At 39.3% G+C, this 16,225-nt stretch overlaps 3 protein-coding genes across 3 annotated transcripts; all 3 read right to left on the bottom strand.

Annotated features, from left to right (window-relative positions):
• Positions 1–275: 275 nt before the first annotated feature.
• LOC119982858 (WD-40 repeat-containing protein MSI1-like) lies at positions 276–3,670 on the bottom strand. Its single transcript, XM_038826446.1, has 4 exons — positions 2,234–3,670; positions 1,364–1,488; positions 1,175–1,270; positions 276–841 (listed from the first exon to the last, which is right to left on the bottom strand). The coding sequence occupies exons 1-4, from the start codon at positions 3,053–3,055 to the stop codon at positions 613–615; spliced, it is 1,272 nt and encodes a 423-aa protein (XP_038682374.1). The 5' UTR covers positions 3,056–3,670; the 3' UTR covers positions 276–612.
• A 432-nt stretch (positions 3,671–4,102) lies between these two features.
• LOC119982859 (NADH dehydrogenase [ubiquinone] 1 alpha subcomplex assembly factor 3-like) lies at positions 4,103–7,046 on the bottom strand. Its single transcript, XM_038826447.1, has 5 exons — positions 6,823–7,046; positions 6,523–6,639; positions 5,682–5,716; positions 4,975–5,075; positions 4,103–4,324 (listed from the first exon to the last, which is right to left on the bottom strand). Exons 1-5 carry the CDS (start codon positions 6,999–7,001, stop codon positions 4,238–4,240), a joined length of 519 nt encoding a protein of 172 aa, XP_038682375.1. The 5' UTR covers positions 7,002–7,046; the 3' UTR covers positions 4,103–4,237.
• A 389-nt stretch (positions 7,047–7,435) lies between these two features.
• On the bottom strand, positions 7,436–12,060 carry LOC119982482 (protoheme IX farnesyltransferase, mitochondrial-like). The gene is made up of 7 exons (XM_038825888.1): positions 11,681–12,060; positions 11,221–11,350; positions 10,342–10,479; positions 10,117–10,250; positions 9,170–9,295; positions 8,494–8,597; positions 7,436–8,014 (listed from the first exon to the last, which is right to left on the bottom strand). The coding sequence occupies exons 1-7, from the start codon at positions 12,025–12,027 to the stop codon at positions 7,626–7,628; spliced, it is 1,368 nt and encodes a 455-aa protein (XP_038681816.1). The 5' UTR covers positions 12,028–12,060; the 3' UTR covers positions 7,436–7,625.
• Positions 12,061–16,225: the final 4,165 nt, after the last annotated feature.

Genomic DNA, 16,225 nt, shown 5'->3' with positions numbered 1-16,225 from the left:
AAGGGAGATGATGAGCTCCTGAGACTACCCTACCCGGCACTCTATGAGGCCTTCTATGAGCCGAAACTGGGCTTGATCCAGAATATTCCCGGGCAGTCGGCCCATGCATACGCGCAAGTGCACAACTCTGATTACGAAAGCACAGATAACAGAAGAATGGGGGGTTCGGAGGTAATGGCGTTGAGCAGCGGCGGAAGCCTTCCCGTTATAAGAGCCGTCGGACAGGATTCTCGGAATCGGAAGAGAAAAGCAAACAACACTCTCTAAGAAAGTGATGACAGAAGCTTCTCAGTAGTTAATTTAAAAAGAGGGGGACAAAAGAGTACATAATACAGATTCCCTGAACTTGAGCCTACTCTGGTTGCAGAAGCTTGGACCTTCCAATGCCTACAAACTGAGGATAATTTCTGCGAATAAAGAATATTTGACTATTTGTAGGACATTCCGACAGTTGGGTACAAGGATTGAAACACAATAAGGCATCCACGTTTGGTAAAAGGACAGCAATGGAGCCAAAGACATTTTCCACAACTCAGTAGTAAGAACAAAAAACTGCAATAAACCCCTATTATAGTTTGATAAGCTACTTTGGTCCCTCGGTATGAGCAATACTTAAGAAACTTTTGTGGTGTCATCTGCTGGTATATCGTCTTCGTCATGATAGATATTCTCTGCCATCTGCCATATTTGAAGGATGTTATCTTCAGCAACACTAGCAATAACCCAATCTTCACAAGGGTTCCACGAGAAATCCGATATTTTACTAGTGTGACCACCGTGAATGAAGAGCAACTCAGGGGGACCATCTTCAGCATCCTCTGGCGTCTGTTCCTCATCAATCCTGCAAACAAGGCCCCCAATAAGCATTGGTATTGTAAAAGACAATAATCATAGAGCCACTCAACAAACAGAGGAAGCAACTCTGGCCACATTCTTCAGAGCACAAAAATTACTTAATTAAAAAGCTCGTAGAAGAATCATGATATCGATTTGTCAATATTTCCAATATTCCAGCACTTCTTTATCACAGCTTTCAATGCAGCACTTTTTAGGATATGTTGGCCTCATAATTCCCCCCCTTAATGGAGAGAACCTCACAGTTGAATGAATGTTTATGCAATACAGTCCCTCAAAACCTAAATTTGAAAAAGTAAAGGATCAATCAAGGACAGACCTGCTAAGATCCCACACCATAAGCCGTCTCCCAAGGCAACACGAAGCAAGAATAGTCTCATTCTTTGGATTCCACCCCACTTGGAAAACTTCCTCTCTGTAACATCATGGCATAAGATCAGGTTCAAGAGAAATAAAAAGGATCTAAGCTGAAAGTACTCGATAAAACATATAAAAAAGGGATACTTACTTGTGACAATCAAACGTGTGGAGTGCATTGCTGATCTTGCGCAGATCAAATAACTTAACAGTCTTATCAGTAGACCCCGTTGCCACAACCCATTCATTGAATGGATTAAAAGCTAAGCAGTTAACCTAACACAAAATCACAACATCGTTATCTTATTAATTTACAAAACAAATATAAAGCTTATGGCATGGAAAACAATGCAATCAACTCTTACCATTTGCGCTAGAGATAAATTCAGTTCATTATCAAACAATATGATAGTGCATTAATTTCATGACCATATATCAGAAAACAAAGCAGTCTGAATAGTATCAATATATTTTCCCTCACATGAATAATCATCTGGTGAAAGCACTGTGGTGCCCATGTCATGGTGTACTAAACATAGTACCCAAACTCCATAACGAAAACTTCCAGCCAAGAAGTCCCTTACAGGCAAAAGAACAGGATACTTCTTGAGCCACATAGAAATGAATAAAGCATCCAAATTTAGTAGGGCTCTACAGTCATTTAATCCATTATACCATAACCACTATCCCCTAAGCTAAAAGGGGAGGTTGTAAGCATTGCAGCGTCATTGGACAAATTTTTTTTTTAATTTTTTATTGCAATGCTGTTGATAGACAATCAAAATAGATTTTGGCCCAAGAGTGTAAAAACAAGAGGATTACAGTTCTTGGGATGCTTCTTTTTTTTCTCTTTACTTTTTCTGCAATCCACCTGGCAATACCACTCATTCAATTACAATGGTGAGTCCAATTTCTTGCTATGAGGTCCTAATTTTCTCAATTTTACAAATCTTTCATGTCAATATAGATACAAATTTAAAGAAAATGAAAACCAAGAGCACAAGTTTTGAAACATGTATACCTCACTCTGGTGAGCAACTACGGACTGGGCAGGCTTGGTAACCAACGGAGCGCGGAGATCCCATATATGCAGGTATTGGTCATCACCTACAGAACCAAACAGGTATTCATGCCTAAGATGCCAGGCCACATCCTCAACAACACCCTCGTGGACCTTGAAGATCTGTGTAGCATCAAGGGCCTTGTTCTTGGGAGTGACGTTGACATCCCATAGACAGATTTGGGCATCATCAGAACCGCTAAGCAAATGCCCCTGCTTGAACTTGCTCCAAGACAACCCATAACCCTCGGTGGTGTGACCCCTAAGCCGCAGGTCGGGGTTGCACGCGCCGTCAAGAGGGGGCTTCGAAGGATGCTTACTGTGGTCGAAAACAAACACTTCTGCACCGATGGTCTTGGTAGCGATAATAAAGGGGTTCTGCGGCATATACCTAGCGCGATTGACCTCGCCGTCGTGGTTGATCTGCTGTACAATCTGCACCTTGCCGTTAGCGGCACCGAATCCGCCGAGGTCGGACCGGTCATCATCGTAGTGGCGAGCATCGTTCTCGGTATCATCGAGGGGAAGCTGAACCTGTGCAAGCATGAGGTAATTGGGCTCGTTCTCGGAGGTGTGAGTACCAAGAATCATCTTCTGGACGGCGTAGTCCTTCCCCGGTGGCTCCTCCCTGCCGGGAAGCCATTCGACGGTGAGAGACGGCCACTCTAGGGCATGAGTAATGACCAAATCGTAAAGGAAAGGAGTGTTCTTTTTCCAGATTTTGTACTCTTCGTTTATCATTCTCTCCTCAATCTCTCCCCTCACCTCCTCGTCCTTCCCCATTTTTCTTTGATGGACTCGGCTCGATCACAATTTCCCAAAAAAAAGAGAGAGAATTTCACTAGAGAATAAGGGTCTGAGACGAGCAGTTCAAATTTAACCCAACTAGGACTGCCAAGAAGCGTAGCCACTCGACCAGAGGGAGCGGAGAGAACCAGGCATTCCAGATTCCGGGGAGACTAGGAGAGAACCAGGCCCTAATCCGGACTGTATGGATTGAATGTCTCTCCTGGTGTGTTTTAGGGATTTAGAGGGAAAACTGAATTCCCGCCGCTGTGAAGAGAAGCGAAAAAGCCTAATTGAAAAATCAAGTCCCTTTGCCTTCTCGTTATGGTTACGTTGCATCCTTCGTGGGTTTTACGATAGGGATCCAGCGTCTTATATTACCGTTATCCCAAATTCCAAAACTAAGTTAAAATTAAATACACACGATTTCATATCTGTATCAATGGTGAATGGAATTCAGAGGAAAAGTGTCAACCCCCAATTTCGAGGGTCTGTCCAGATAAAACTGCAATATGTACATTAGAACAAAATAAAGCAGCATTTCACTCTCTTTATCCACTGTTCCTTCAACAATGTTTCAGGCTTTCAGCTGATAATACACTTCTACAATAAGCCTAGGGAAAACTTTAGTCACACCCCACTTTTTACTAAAAACACCTCAATTTGAGTTGACAATTCCTTATAAAACTGAGTTGACGGGGTGTTTTAGTAAAAAGTGGGGTGTGACTAAAATTTTCCTAAGCCTAGATAGTCACGTAATGAATCACATATCATCTGTAAAGGGGACGTTGTGCTCTAACATAACCAAAACCATCCAACTAAACCCCAAGGCTCCATTTGGAAAGCAATTACGGTTTCATCAGATTTCAGTAGGCAGACCAAATAAAGGAGGATGTGAGGAAGTCCGTCCCCATTATTCATCTAGCAGCTCTCACAGGTTTGAGTAGCACACACTGCATTAAAATGCACCTTGAAGAGCTAAACACAACCTCAAGTACAGTAGGGGGAAAAAAAACCATGGACTATACATGTCAGTCACTGCTAGCCAAATAAGGGATCGTGTTCCTTTTAATAATGTTTTATGACGACAAGGTGAAATGCGTCCATTGGTCAATGAATGGCATGACGAGAAGAATTGCAACTAAGCATCTTTAAACATGGCATGACGACATCTAGGCATCATGTAGAAACTCCATACGGGATAAGCGCAGCAGCAACAATCCTGCCTTCTTCGTTCAATATGTTGTAAGTTGATGCAGCATTTCTCTGGAGAAAAGAAGGAAAGTGAAACATAGCCCACGTTCATGATACAAGTCAGCAAAACATCATACAAGTCACTACACAAATGTTTCACTTCCGTAAGAAATGGAAAACAACACTAGATTACTTTCAGGAAATGAATATAACCTTATGCTAGTAGCAACTAGCAAAACACAAGGATTATTGACTATCTCATTATGTTAACAGTAAAGCGAACGGAATGGTGCCTGAAGCAAAAAATGGGTTAAAACTTCAAAGTTCACAAACCTAGTGACACTAAGTAACAGCCCTAGCCCCTTCCCCTTCCCCCAACCTACAAAAAAAAAGAACTCCACTTCTCTCTTTCTTCCTTTTTGGTGCATGAAGATACCGATCAGCATTGTCTTGATGCTTTGAAGGTGATTCAGTATTTAAAACTGAAGTTCTAAACCAAGCCGTCAAGAGCCTGGAACGGTTGGGCTCTAGTGACGTCGGCTAACTCTTTTAAAGGAGAAACAGAAGTTCTGGTCTCCAGAATGCAAGATTTAGATCAAATAGAATTTTTCTTGTTTTTGGACTCATACAAGAACTCATAATTGTGCCATTTCATTCACTTATTTGACTATTATTTTCTCATAGATTCATATGCGAAAATTTGTATAGTACAAGAGTATTACCGAGTCGACAGCTTCTAACTTCATGCCAGTAGACCGAATGAAGTGCCTAAGTTCAGGATCCACGGGTTGAATGTCCCTTCCACAGCCAAGGATCAGAATTTCTGAATGTATACCACACATAAAGGATCAATAGGTAAAAAGGTCAAATAGTAAAAAGCGATAAAGAAGAAGACTGAAATTTTATTTTGACCATGTTAGACTGGCTCCTAATTCAGTGAAAATGGTAGGTCAGAAGTACAACAACTAAGCAAGTGGCTTAGATAGCACAGGTGCATATGTTTTGGTCTAGGAATTAGTTTGGGACATGTAAGGAGTCCTATTTTACCCTCTTAGTAAAAAAAAAAGGTAAACAAATCTCGTGCGCAAAGCTCCGGCTGTGGATAGGGTTGAGGACAGGTAGAATGTACGTAGACTCACCCTCACATAATATGTGGAGAGGCTGAACCGGTGACCTCTAGGTTGCACCCCTACAACTCTACCACAAGGCACTGCCGCACTGTGTCTGGGCCACATGTTCGCCTTTTTTTTTACCCTGTTTAGAGATAATGTAAAATATTACTAAACCATTTTTTCCAGAGACAACAAGCATCATCCCTTTCTCCTCTTGTTATTATTTATTTTCCTATGGTTGGAAATGTATTAGCTGTATCAAGCACCACATCTCTCCCATTAAAAAAGAAACACAAATATGATATTTGAATTCTTACCAGGAATAGGCCGCATGATCTGAAACATAGATAAACTGCATCATAGCAAAATAATAAAGCCAGATAGATTAGAGATGGATATAAACCTCAATATCTTCTCAATCTAGCGTTAAAAAAATCATCACCAGTCTCCTTAAAAGCAACTCAAGCAAAATTCAGCATGCCATTACTGCCCATATATTAGAATTAACCTTGGGCCAAACTGAAAACATCAATTAGAACAACTCCAAATCAGTGCATATTTTCCATGATATTTGTGAGATACAAAAAGAAATACTGAACATCTAACCTATACTACGTTTGCTTGAGATCATGCATCCATCAGAAAATGTCTGCTCTATGCCTAAGGATTCCCCTATCCCCTTTCTTCCTTACCTAAAGAAAAAAAAAAAGAGACACAGTTCTTACATCCGATTTGCCTTAAGGACAACGGAAGCTAAGAACAGGATCCAAAATAATGTTTTGATGTGGCTGGAAACAACGCATTTTCATATATTCTTTCCCACTAAATGCTCACTTATTTGAAAGTGTGACAAATGATGATATACAACAAAAAAGGATAAAGCACAGACTTCAAAACTTCTTCAATGTCAACAAGTGATGATTTTGATGCTAACATTGAACTCAAAAAAAATTTCCAAGCATAATATTTAGTTGAGAATGACTCTTATTGCAAGGACTGGCATGATAAAACAGTAAGTCAAAGTAGAATCAACATAGCTAAACATACATGCTATAAACCATTCCAGTCATCATCCTAATGCACTCCATATAAACAGCATCAATTCCTACCAAACCAAGGGGAGCCAGGAAAGGCCAAACAAACAAAAAAAGTACAAACCTGTCTGGAGTAATCTCAGAGAACTTTTTAGGGGACCAAGACATGAGCAAATTCCCCACGCAGAGCAAGCTGCCTTCATACCGAACCCCGTTCACGGTGAAACCGTCGTCATGATACCTAGTCAGAAGATAAACCAATCGCAATCAATTCAATAAAATCGAAATTCAAAAACTTACAGTTCCAGTTATGCCAAACCAATAAATTAAAAGGGAAAAAGTTGAAGGACCAGCATAGATCAGATTCAAGGTAGTTTTACAGGGAATGATAAAAAAGAAAGCCAAAAAGGGGAAAAATCGGTACTGTTGAAAGAGGAGCTGGTCGTCGGGGACTTTATCAATGAGATTGATCTGATCGTAGAGGGAGAAAGCCCGTCTCAGCGATGGCAACGCATGATTATTATATATTGGCTTTGGGCGCTCCTTCCTCAGACTCTGTATCAGCTTTGGAAGAGTTGTTACTGCTCTCTGTCTCACCGCCATCGCTCTCCCTTGACCTTCCTCTCCCTCCGTCACTCTTCTTCTGTTCTTCAGACTTCAATGGATTCGCTCTTTGGTTCTGTTCAAGTGTTCATACGGTTTGGGCCTTAGCCCAAGTTTCTGTTCCAAAAAAGCCCAAGATTATATAGTGGCTAATAAAAGCCCAAGAGAGAATACATAAGTATTCAACATTAAACCATTGAAGCCCAGCTTCTATCCTCTTTTAAGGTTTGGCCAAGGCCAGGCCCACTATTTGCCAAGTATAATTATTGATTTAACACAAGCATCTTTATAATTTGAAGAATTTGAGAGACGCGAATAATTATTCACTTGGGGCTCAAAGCCCGCATAGCTTTGTCCTTCACATCGGGTGTCTGAGGTTGAACTCAGACTTATAAACTACATCATTGACTTAACCAAACCAAGACCAAACAAGATTATAGGAATATATACTTGACTATAAATTATTCTGAACTTTTCCTCTTGGACAAAGAATCCAAGTATGCGGCACCCAAATCACAAGGGAAATGGGATAAATTGATTTGAAAAAGCCTGAAACAAGTTACAGAGAGATCTCCGCATCATACTTATATAGAACAAATACAAAATTTTTACTGAGGGAATATATCAAGGAGCAGAATAATATGGCACTGGCAGAAAAGGAAAAGGCGCGATGGAGGCATAGGCTACAAGAGGACGATGAAAGCTCGAACTAACACTGGAATCCCTGGCATTCTTCTTCCAACTAGCATTTTCATCATCATCTATTACAGATGGTTCAGAAAATGAAAGCTGGAATACTGTATCTGAACTGTCTTCTCTAAGGTATTGTTGGTTATCGGAGACTCGGTGAAACAGGAGCCCAGACATAAATACGGGTAGATACAAGAGGCTAGCGTGGAACATCCTTCTAGCTTTTTTTGTTGTCCGGTTTCTGTAAAATGAAAATGCTGCAGCACTTATGGCTAGGGTGATGGCTGATGATTCAAGACAAAACCAACCAGATGCCAAACCCCCTGCAGACAAAACCTTGCTAAATTAAATGATAACAATCGGCAAACTTGTTATACAACTTAAAATCAACAACAAAAAAAATCAGCATTCAATATTCTGAAAGTGAGATGAGATGATATGACAATAGTGACGCCCAAATTCATGAGAGGAATATAGAAATAACAGTATTTGTGTAGAATCTTCTAATTAACTTGATGACAAATACCTATGCAGAATATTTGTATGATTCATGCGTAAATCAAATGAGTTGTATGAAAGTATTGGTGCTCTGCAAATCAGCTGAGAATTATTTAATGTGACTACTTGATATATTGGAATGAAAAAAAGAAAAAGATAATCAAATATTAATAGCATAGAAAACCAGATCAACAGAGAAACTCAAGGAAGTTGCTTCAAAGGACCAAACATTTTAGAGCACGTGGATATGGGGGATTTAGGATGGAAGGGAAATATATTATCTATTAATAAGGATGGAACTCACAGTCATAGGCTAAGAAGCCCAACGGAACAAGATATAGGCAGTTCCGCAAAGCCACCAAGGCAGTTCTGTGACCAGAAGCATCCGCAAGCGAGAACATCCTAAACCTGAAAAGCCAAAACAATCAAAATGGGAAAGCATTGAAAAGACCCGAGGTAAATGCACTGAAGATCAAGACCACAATTAAATACTCAGCCCTGCCCCCCTCACATCTAATACGTGTTGGCAATCACCTTCACAATATGTTCTCATGATCACTTTTCCGTTCTTTTTTCTTTTCTTTTTTTGTTTTTTTTTTTCCTACTATGGGACAGGAGAAAGATCAAAAGGCAGACGTGGGCGGGAAGGAAGGGAACCGAATAACAGAAGGTTAACCTACATTGTTTTTATCTGGCTGGTCAGACTTATTTCTCAATAAGATATATAAGCAATATGTTCAGTGTGTCTGTGTGTGTACTTAGTAGCAAATACCGTTCAGTAAATGACATTGTGATTATGTTTTCATGCCCCTTGTGCAAACTGGAAAACCGTTACATAGCCAAAACATAGTTTTATCAGCCGTCACCCCTGGGGAATATTGATTCTTGAGTAAAAGTTTTGGATGAAACTTGATGCCAAAGTGAGGAACAAATGATTTATTTCATAGATAAATATACCAAATGACAGTAAATCCACTTACCCTCCAGCAGCATAATCATTTCGGCACAAATATGCAAGGGCCATAAAGTGAGGTATTTGCCAAAAGTAAAGAGCAGCAGGGAGAATCATTGCATTCAGTGAAACCTGGCCAGAGGCTGCAGCCCACCTAGAAACCAAAGCATATGAATCAGAATAAGACCTGCTTATAATCATTTCAACTTAAATTCAAGATGATTTATACGATCATCAGAATAAGACCTGCTTATAATCATTTCAACTTAAATTCAAGATGATTTATACGATCATTAGAAGTGTCCAGAGATAGGGAGCAAGGGGAAAATAGAAACCAGAATAAAACTTAGGGTTTAGAGGCTAGACAGCTTCCTTTAAGCTCTCACAAAAACTCCAAAGCTGATAAATTGATGGTCTAGCATGTCCAGAGGCAGCAATAATGAAAAGACGATCTAGAAGGGAATCTCAAGGTATTATATGACGCGTTAGACTATAATTTATTCAATTTTCAGTCTTCTTTAAATGCAATTTACTATCAAACATTATATGCTACAACACTCCAGGTCCAGGGCATGCCAATAAACGGATTCAGCAAGTCCCTTTCAGCTGAACACCTAGCCTGTAGAGATGGAAGGATGGCAAACTGGACCATCCCAGACCCAGATAAGCCGACTGATGACAAGATGACAAGATGACAAGATCACAAGACACCATATCTGGGCCTTTTGAGATAAAGAATGAGGAAATGGAGACTGCATGTGAAAGAGAGTTCCAAGTTGTAGATATTTATTGGGATCCAGTGAATGTCTTCAGTGTCTAGAAATAGGCATAACATAATTTTACATTATAAATGGGCATAGAAAAGCACAATATAACTATGTAATTTTAAATCCATTCACACAATGAATCTTAAGTCCTAAAAAATCCTAACAGAACAAGTACAGTTAAAATATCCAAAAAATGAAGAGTATTTACCCAAGGAGAGGAGGAATAGCACCAACGATAGCCCCAACCCACGTGTTGACTGGATGAATCTGCTTTAATGGTGTGTACACAAATGCATAAAGAACAAGGGTTGAAGCTCCAAACCCAGCTGCGAACATATTAGCCTGCAACAACCTTGTTGTGGAGGTTACAAAGTTAACTCTACAACAAAAAATGGGTCAAATAAAAAGTACAAGATCATACTTAATCACTCACTTTGCTAGCTAATATAGCTGTGCCAACTAAACCAGCAGAAGTTGCCCAGGCAACAGCATGAGGAATAGTGATGCGCCCTGAGGGTAATGGTCTTTGCCTTGTTCTCTTCATTCTAGCATCGTTGTTTATTTCAAACACCTAACAACACACAATATAAAATCGCTTAACTGAGAATTCCAACTCAATATTCAACAAGGTTGACATCTGCATATCTCCTCCGATCCCAAGTTCCATTTCCAACCCAGAAGCACAGCCATTTCAAGCATGCACTAAATTTAATATCATTATAGGATGAGAAACAAGACCATTCAACCCGAAGTAGGGTAGTACCAATTCATGAAGATAAGATGCAAAAATAGCATTTAACATGGTTTGAGAGTGTACAAAGTAGAGATAGTGGTACAAGTCGGCAATAGTAAAGAGAGTAATGGGAAACCAAAAAGGCATGGATGAAAGTGACAAGAAAGGATAAGGGCTCTATAGGATTAGTGGCAAGCGTGGCTCTAAATAGGAATGGTTGGAAAAAGAAAATCAACAGTGGACTCCAATTGACTTCTGTAATGATTCAAATAGCTGAACCCAAACTGATGGAGACAAAGTTTTTGATTATCGTCAAAACATAATGGAGCTAGACCAAGGCAAGGTCTAAAGTGGAAACTTCTAACTTGCAAATCAAATGAATCATTTCGCGTGCTAGGCTTCCCAGAGCAAGTCAGCCCATGACTCCATGAATAGGAGAGCCATCAAAGCAATAATTATTAACTGGATAATTAACTTAAGCATTCATATAAATTGTGATTCACATTTCCAAACCCAATCACCAAGATTGAATTAACATGAATTCGGACAAATTTTTGTACTCAAGTCTGAAGATGAAACCTGATTTAAGGTGTTGGCAGATGCAGCAACCATCATGGTACCAGCGCAAGTCCAACAAAGCCCGGAAAGATCAACAGCATTGCCACTCCCGAGAACATATCCCGTTCCAGAAGTTGCAACTACTAGCAAGCTGGAAATATTGCACACATAAGTCTTAAAAAAAAGTCCAGAAACAGGAGTTCAAATATTCAAAGTTCGTAAAAGTGCAAAGCAGTTTGAGTAAAGCAATTAAAGGACTGGAGAGCCAATATAAAATTTGGCTTAACATGCTACTGTATCCGGTGACATCCATCCCCAAGCAGAAACCGTGATTTCCATTTCTCATCGATGCAGCGCTCTAATGAAAAAAAGCTTCTTACTTTATCAGAATTGTAGACTCAGAAACAGCATATTGGACTAAACAAAGTAACCGATCAAATTAAAGGGAAGGCTGACTCAATGATTTAGGCCACGATTCTACCTGAGGCGAGCTTTGGAGAGTTCCCAATAGCAGCGACCGTAGTGGCGGGCGAGGTCAACATATGCCGAAGCCAAAGAGGAGAGCTCGCCGATAGCGCCCGAGGAAGACACAAATCCTCGAACTCCATCAGATTTATGATTCAGAAGCCCTATCCCCAATCCGACTTTCAATGAATCCGAATGAGATGTTGCTGTCGCGGAAGGGATAGACGGGGGTGACGACGAATAGTGAGATAACAGTTGCGAACTAACGACTCCGTTAATGGCGGACTTTGATAACGACGATGATACATAGCTATTGGGATTCTGCAACAGCGACGAAGATAAACTCAGTGAGTTCCTCCACATCGTAGACGAACGATTCCCTGTTTTCGGATGAATAGCGTTCCAGTTCCCAGAGAGAAACGAAGGCCGAAAGGGGCGAACCGTAAATAGTTAATGAATAAGTTCGTCCACCCTAAACCCTAAATTACAGGTGAGATAACCACGTCGCCATAATATTTAATTTAATTTTATATCTTAATTAACCACTAAATAGTTGTGGGTTGCGCACCGAGAAGGCGTCAAAACCTCCCTTCCTAACAGGTATTAACGATCGCAATCTCCGGCACTCTCTTTGTCTCTCTTAATCGATTTACCTGTACCTTTTGTTTGTCTGTCTGATGCAAAAGAATTTATGGGTTCTTCATGTTGATTTCTCTGTGCGTTTTGTAGGTTGATTATCATATAACCTGAGCTTTGTTTGTCAAGTCCAAGATATATGGAATGATCTGATATGTTTTCACGTAATCTTAGCTTTGCTCCGTTACATATCTGATCTCTCCGATCTTTCTTTTTGGTTTAAACTTTAAACCACTTGATTGATTTGTTGATATTAGTGATTTGGGTTTTGAAACTTCTGTTTTTTGACTTTGGTTTTGTTTATCTATGGTTACAGTGATCACCTATTACAGTTGGAAATTATGTAATCCTGGGGTTTTTATTTACAACTGAACTAAGCTTGAAAGTGGTTTGCACCCCCTTGGTGTTTGAATAAAACTTTTTCCATTCAAAAAAAAAGAAGCTTGAAAGTGGTAAAAGAGTTGTACTTTTATTTTGTGGTGACTGGTGAGTACCACCTGAGTGAGATAAGTGCCAGTTCTTTTACTTCCATCATAAGATTGAGAAGAAGTAGTAAATATCTGAGCCAAATGACTAACCTTTTTTAACAGGGGCTTTAAATGAGATTGGTAATCTGATGAATACCTGCTACTCAGAGGACAGGGCATGAAGAGGGGATGCGGGTGCTAATTTCCTTGTCTAGTTATAAAGACTGGAGGATGTATTGCAAGTTTGAAAGATCATGCCTGTGCCTTATTTGTTGTTTTGTATGAATAAACTTGCATGTCCCTTCGATACCTATTTCTGCCTGGTAGAGGATAACATTGAATTGTCTTAGACATGTAGCTGGTGTTGGAAGTGAGTGCTTTTAGAGGTCATTAGACCCTATTGCCCCCATCTTATAGCTTCTTGCATGGTGTGGAATCACTGAGTTTCATCGCCAGTAGCAACCAAACAGCTCTTGCAAAATTGAATTTGCATTTAAAATCATAGTTTGAATGTGTATTTTGACATCGTTGCTGCTTGGGATTCAATTTATGGACGTTGATTTATAATTATACGCAATATTGAATTCTCTTAGACATGTCGCTGTTGTTGGAAGTGAGTGCTTTTGGAGGTCATTAGACCTTAATGCCCCCATCTTATAGCTTCATTCCTGGTATAGAATCACTGAGCTTTATCGACTTGTAGCAACTAGCAACCACAAAGCTCTTGCAAAATTGAATTTCCATTTAAAATCCGAGTTTGAATTTGTATTTTGACATTGTTGCCGTTTGGGATTCAATTTATGGATGTTGATTTTGGTATAGTGCCTTTTTGACATTATTCGTTTACTGTTATATTTGTAACTGTCAAAACATCTGGGAGTTTCTCTCGATTGTTTGTTCTAATCTGAAATGGGTTGTAAACAATTTTTTAGTGGAAAGCTGGATTTTGAGATAAACCTTTTCCCGTTACAAAATGTTGACATATGACGTCTCAGAGTTCTTGTTGTTTGTCAGACACTGGCAAGTTTTGGTTGGACTTATATGATGGAACCCTCATTTGTGTAGATTTTCCACTCATCTGATCTGTTTGTGGCTGTATCATATTGTGTATGTTTCCTCCTCTCTTTTTTTGATAAGCTGCAATGTATGTTTCCTGTTATAGTTATTTGATATGTCATAGCTTGGTATCGATTCCTGCACTTTAATTTTTAAAACTGATGTTATGTGCGAGTATTTCTTTGTGTCATAGAGGGGTAAAATTTATGTGCTCCTGTGTTTGTTACAGCTTTCATATTACGTTCTGATTTAGGAATTGAGAGAAGATCGTAGTCCAGTAGCATAGATTGCAGCGTATATCCTTTTTTGGTCTCGATTGCTGTGGTTTTTCTTGCAGTTACTTTGGTGTTACGGATCTGTATGAATGTTACCTGTCCTAGGCATAGCAAATCGTTTATCAAACTGAATTGAAAGTGATGCATGCAGGAAAAGCAGACTGTTTATGGATAATACAGCAATTGGCAAGGAGACTTCTGAGGAAGTGACGAGGGAATCACTTATTGCTATCTCTTACGCATTACCAGACAAGATTATTGCATCAAAGCGCTCGTTGGAGAAACTGAACTGTGAAGAGCTGATTGATGGGATAGATCATCATGGAGCAGAGAAGTACAGGTCTGAGCTGATGTCCATATCTTCAGAGTCACCTGAGCCCAAAGGCTTACCTGTTGCTTCAGGAGAAATAAAGGGTTAGCCTGGACAGCTGATTTCTTATTTCTTGTTCTATTTGTCAAAAACTTGTTTAGTGGTTTGCTGTTTATTATACACTGTCTGATGTATTGTGATCTAGGAATGCGCAAAATACAGTGTGTGCAGAACTGCAGATCACAATCTATGTAGGCTGATGACCTACATGCATGGCTTGAAGATGTCTCTTTTGTACAAAATAAAACATAATGATTCTCACAATGTTTTCACAAGGAAACTTTTTTATCTTGCTCGTAAATGAATGTGGTTGGCAACTTCCTTTTTTATCTTTGCTATTGACGGAATCTTCCACGTCTCTGGAGAGTAGATGATTAAGATATCAGTCTATGCTACTTTTATACACTATTCCTACAATAACAGTAAAAAGCTAATATTTTCCTTGAATCTCTTCTTCCTGCTTTTGGGACTTTTGAAAGTGAGTGTCTATACTGTTGTTGCACATTCCAAAGACTCATCAGTGGAGATATGTGGGGATTACTACTTTTGTAGGCTAAGATGTAAATAATTACATATCCATGGACAAACATTTAAATCACAATAGCCACTAATAGGAAAAACATAGAAGATCCAAAGATGGATCTGAACTTCCTAGAACTCATTCTTGTGCTTTCTTTAGAGAACATTTTCTCTGCCTTTTTCTAATGGTCTTTTCTTCTCTTTGTGCTTTTTGAGTGACCAGTCCACTTGCTTGTATTCAATTGTCCAAATACCATCCCATACCCAATTTATCATCCCCCTTCCCCCTATTGACCCTAACTGCAGTGGCCATTTTGGGATCATGATGCAGCAAACTGAAAAATCAGTTTATTTGCATTTTGTGCTTTCAGTCGTTGCATATAAGTTGAAAATTGAGACATGGTAGATTTGCGTTCAACCATTATTTATCTGCAAGGAAACAAGAATTAGAAACTGCAGAAAGATATCTTTAAAGAAGAAGCTGTTGAATAGCTTATCACATGTGCTCTGTCCTGGTGAGAAAGATTACAGACATTTTGTGTGGTAGGTCCATTATTATGAATAATATTTTGCATCTTTTTATTGAGGATGGCACATATGGACTTCAATCAGAAAAGAACTAGTGTAGCAATGATGACAGTGATTCTAAGTTTAATAGAGAATCAAAACTTTTTTCCTTCCGACATTTTATGGTTGATATCCATGTGTTATTTGCACTTGCAACATCTGGGTTATAGAAAATTTCTCTGTATTTTGTTAATGGAATCAATGCCTAAACAAGGTATGGCCTGTATAGGACATGAAAAGATAGGCATGTTCTCCTTGTTTGTGGGAGGAGGGGGCCTGCAGTGTTTTTTTTTTATTATTTTATAACTGCATAGCCTAAAGTTTTAATCACACCCATTGATGTTTACTATTGCCTTGAGACCCACATGAGTTTTTGAATTCAAGTTTATTCACTGACACCCAAATCTTCACTGTCACCCATGCAATGGAGAGAGACAAAAATAGCTAAGAAATTTCTTATAAGGCCAAATTGTGCCACAGCCCCAAATGTAAACATTTGATCTGATACAGTGATGTGTATTACCAGAACAGGAGATTGAGCAAAACTTTGCAGAAGGAAAGTATTAGTGATGAAGACCATTCACTGAATGAAATGGGTTTTTCAAGTTACTGAATGTTTTCAAAGTTTTGGGGAAAAGATTAGAAATTTGTGGTCATTGTTGGACACTTTA

Source organism: Tripterygium wilfordii, chromosome 17 (assembly GCF_013401445.1).
Source record: "Tripterygium wilfordii isolate XIE 37 chromosome 17, ASM1340144v1, whole genome shotgun sequence".
Taxonomy (NCBI): domain Eukaryota; kingdom Viridiplantae; phylum Streptophyta; class Magnoliopsida; order Celastrales; family Celastraceae; genus Tripterygium; species Tripterygium wilfordii.
Note: the sequence above shows the minus strand (reverse complement) of the source record. Positions and strands in the feature narration are given on the sequence as shown.

Bases quoted from the DNA above. Each gene is read 5' to 3' on its own strand.
- LOC119982858 (XM_038826446.1), bottom strand. From the start codon at position 3,055: ATGGGGAAGGACGAGGAGGTGAGGGGAGAGATTGAGGAGAGAATGATA. The intron at 1,271-1,363 runs GTAAGTATCCCT...ATGATGTTACAG, and splicing joins CACACGTTTGATTGTCACAA to AGAGGAAGTTTTCCAAGTGG. The intron at 842-1,174 runs GTCTGTCCTTGA...CCTTGTTTGCAG, and splicing joins ATGGTGTGGGATCTTAGCAG to GATTGATGAGGAACAGACGC.
- LOC119982859 (XM_038826447.1), bottom strand. From the start codon at position 7,001: ATGGCGGTGAGACAGAGAGCAGTAACAACTCTTCCAAAGCTGATACAG. The intron at 5,076-5,681 runs GTAAGAATTCAA...GTATACATTCAG, and splicing joins GATCATGCGGCCTATTCCTG to AAATTCTGATCCTTGGCTGT. The intron at 4,325-4,974 runs GTAATACTCTTG...TCTTTTCTCCAG, and splicing joins AGTTAGAAGCTGTCGACTCG to AGAAATGCTGCATCAACTTA.
- LOC119982482 (XM_038825888.1), bottom strand. From the start codon at position 12,027: ATGTGGAGGAACTCACTGAGTTTATCTTCGTCGCTGTTGCAGAATCCC. The intron at 11,351-11,680 runs GTAGAATCGTGG...CAATATTTCCAG, and splicing joins CTCTCCAAAGCTCGCCTCAG to CTTGCTAGTAGTTGCAACTT. The intron at 9,296-10,116 runs GTAAATACTCTT...TTTGGTTTCTAG, and splicing joins GCTATTCCTCCTCTCCTTGG to GTGGGCTGCAGCCTCTGGCC.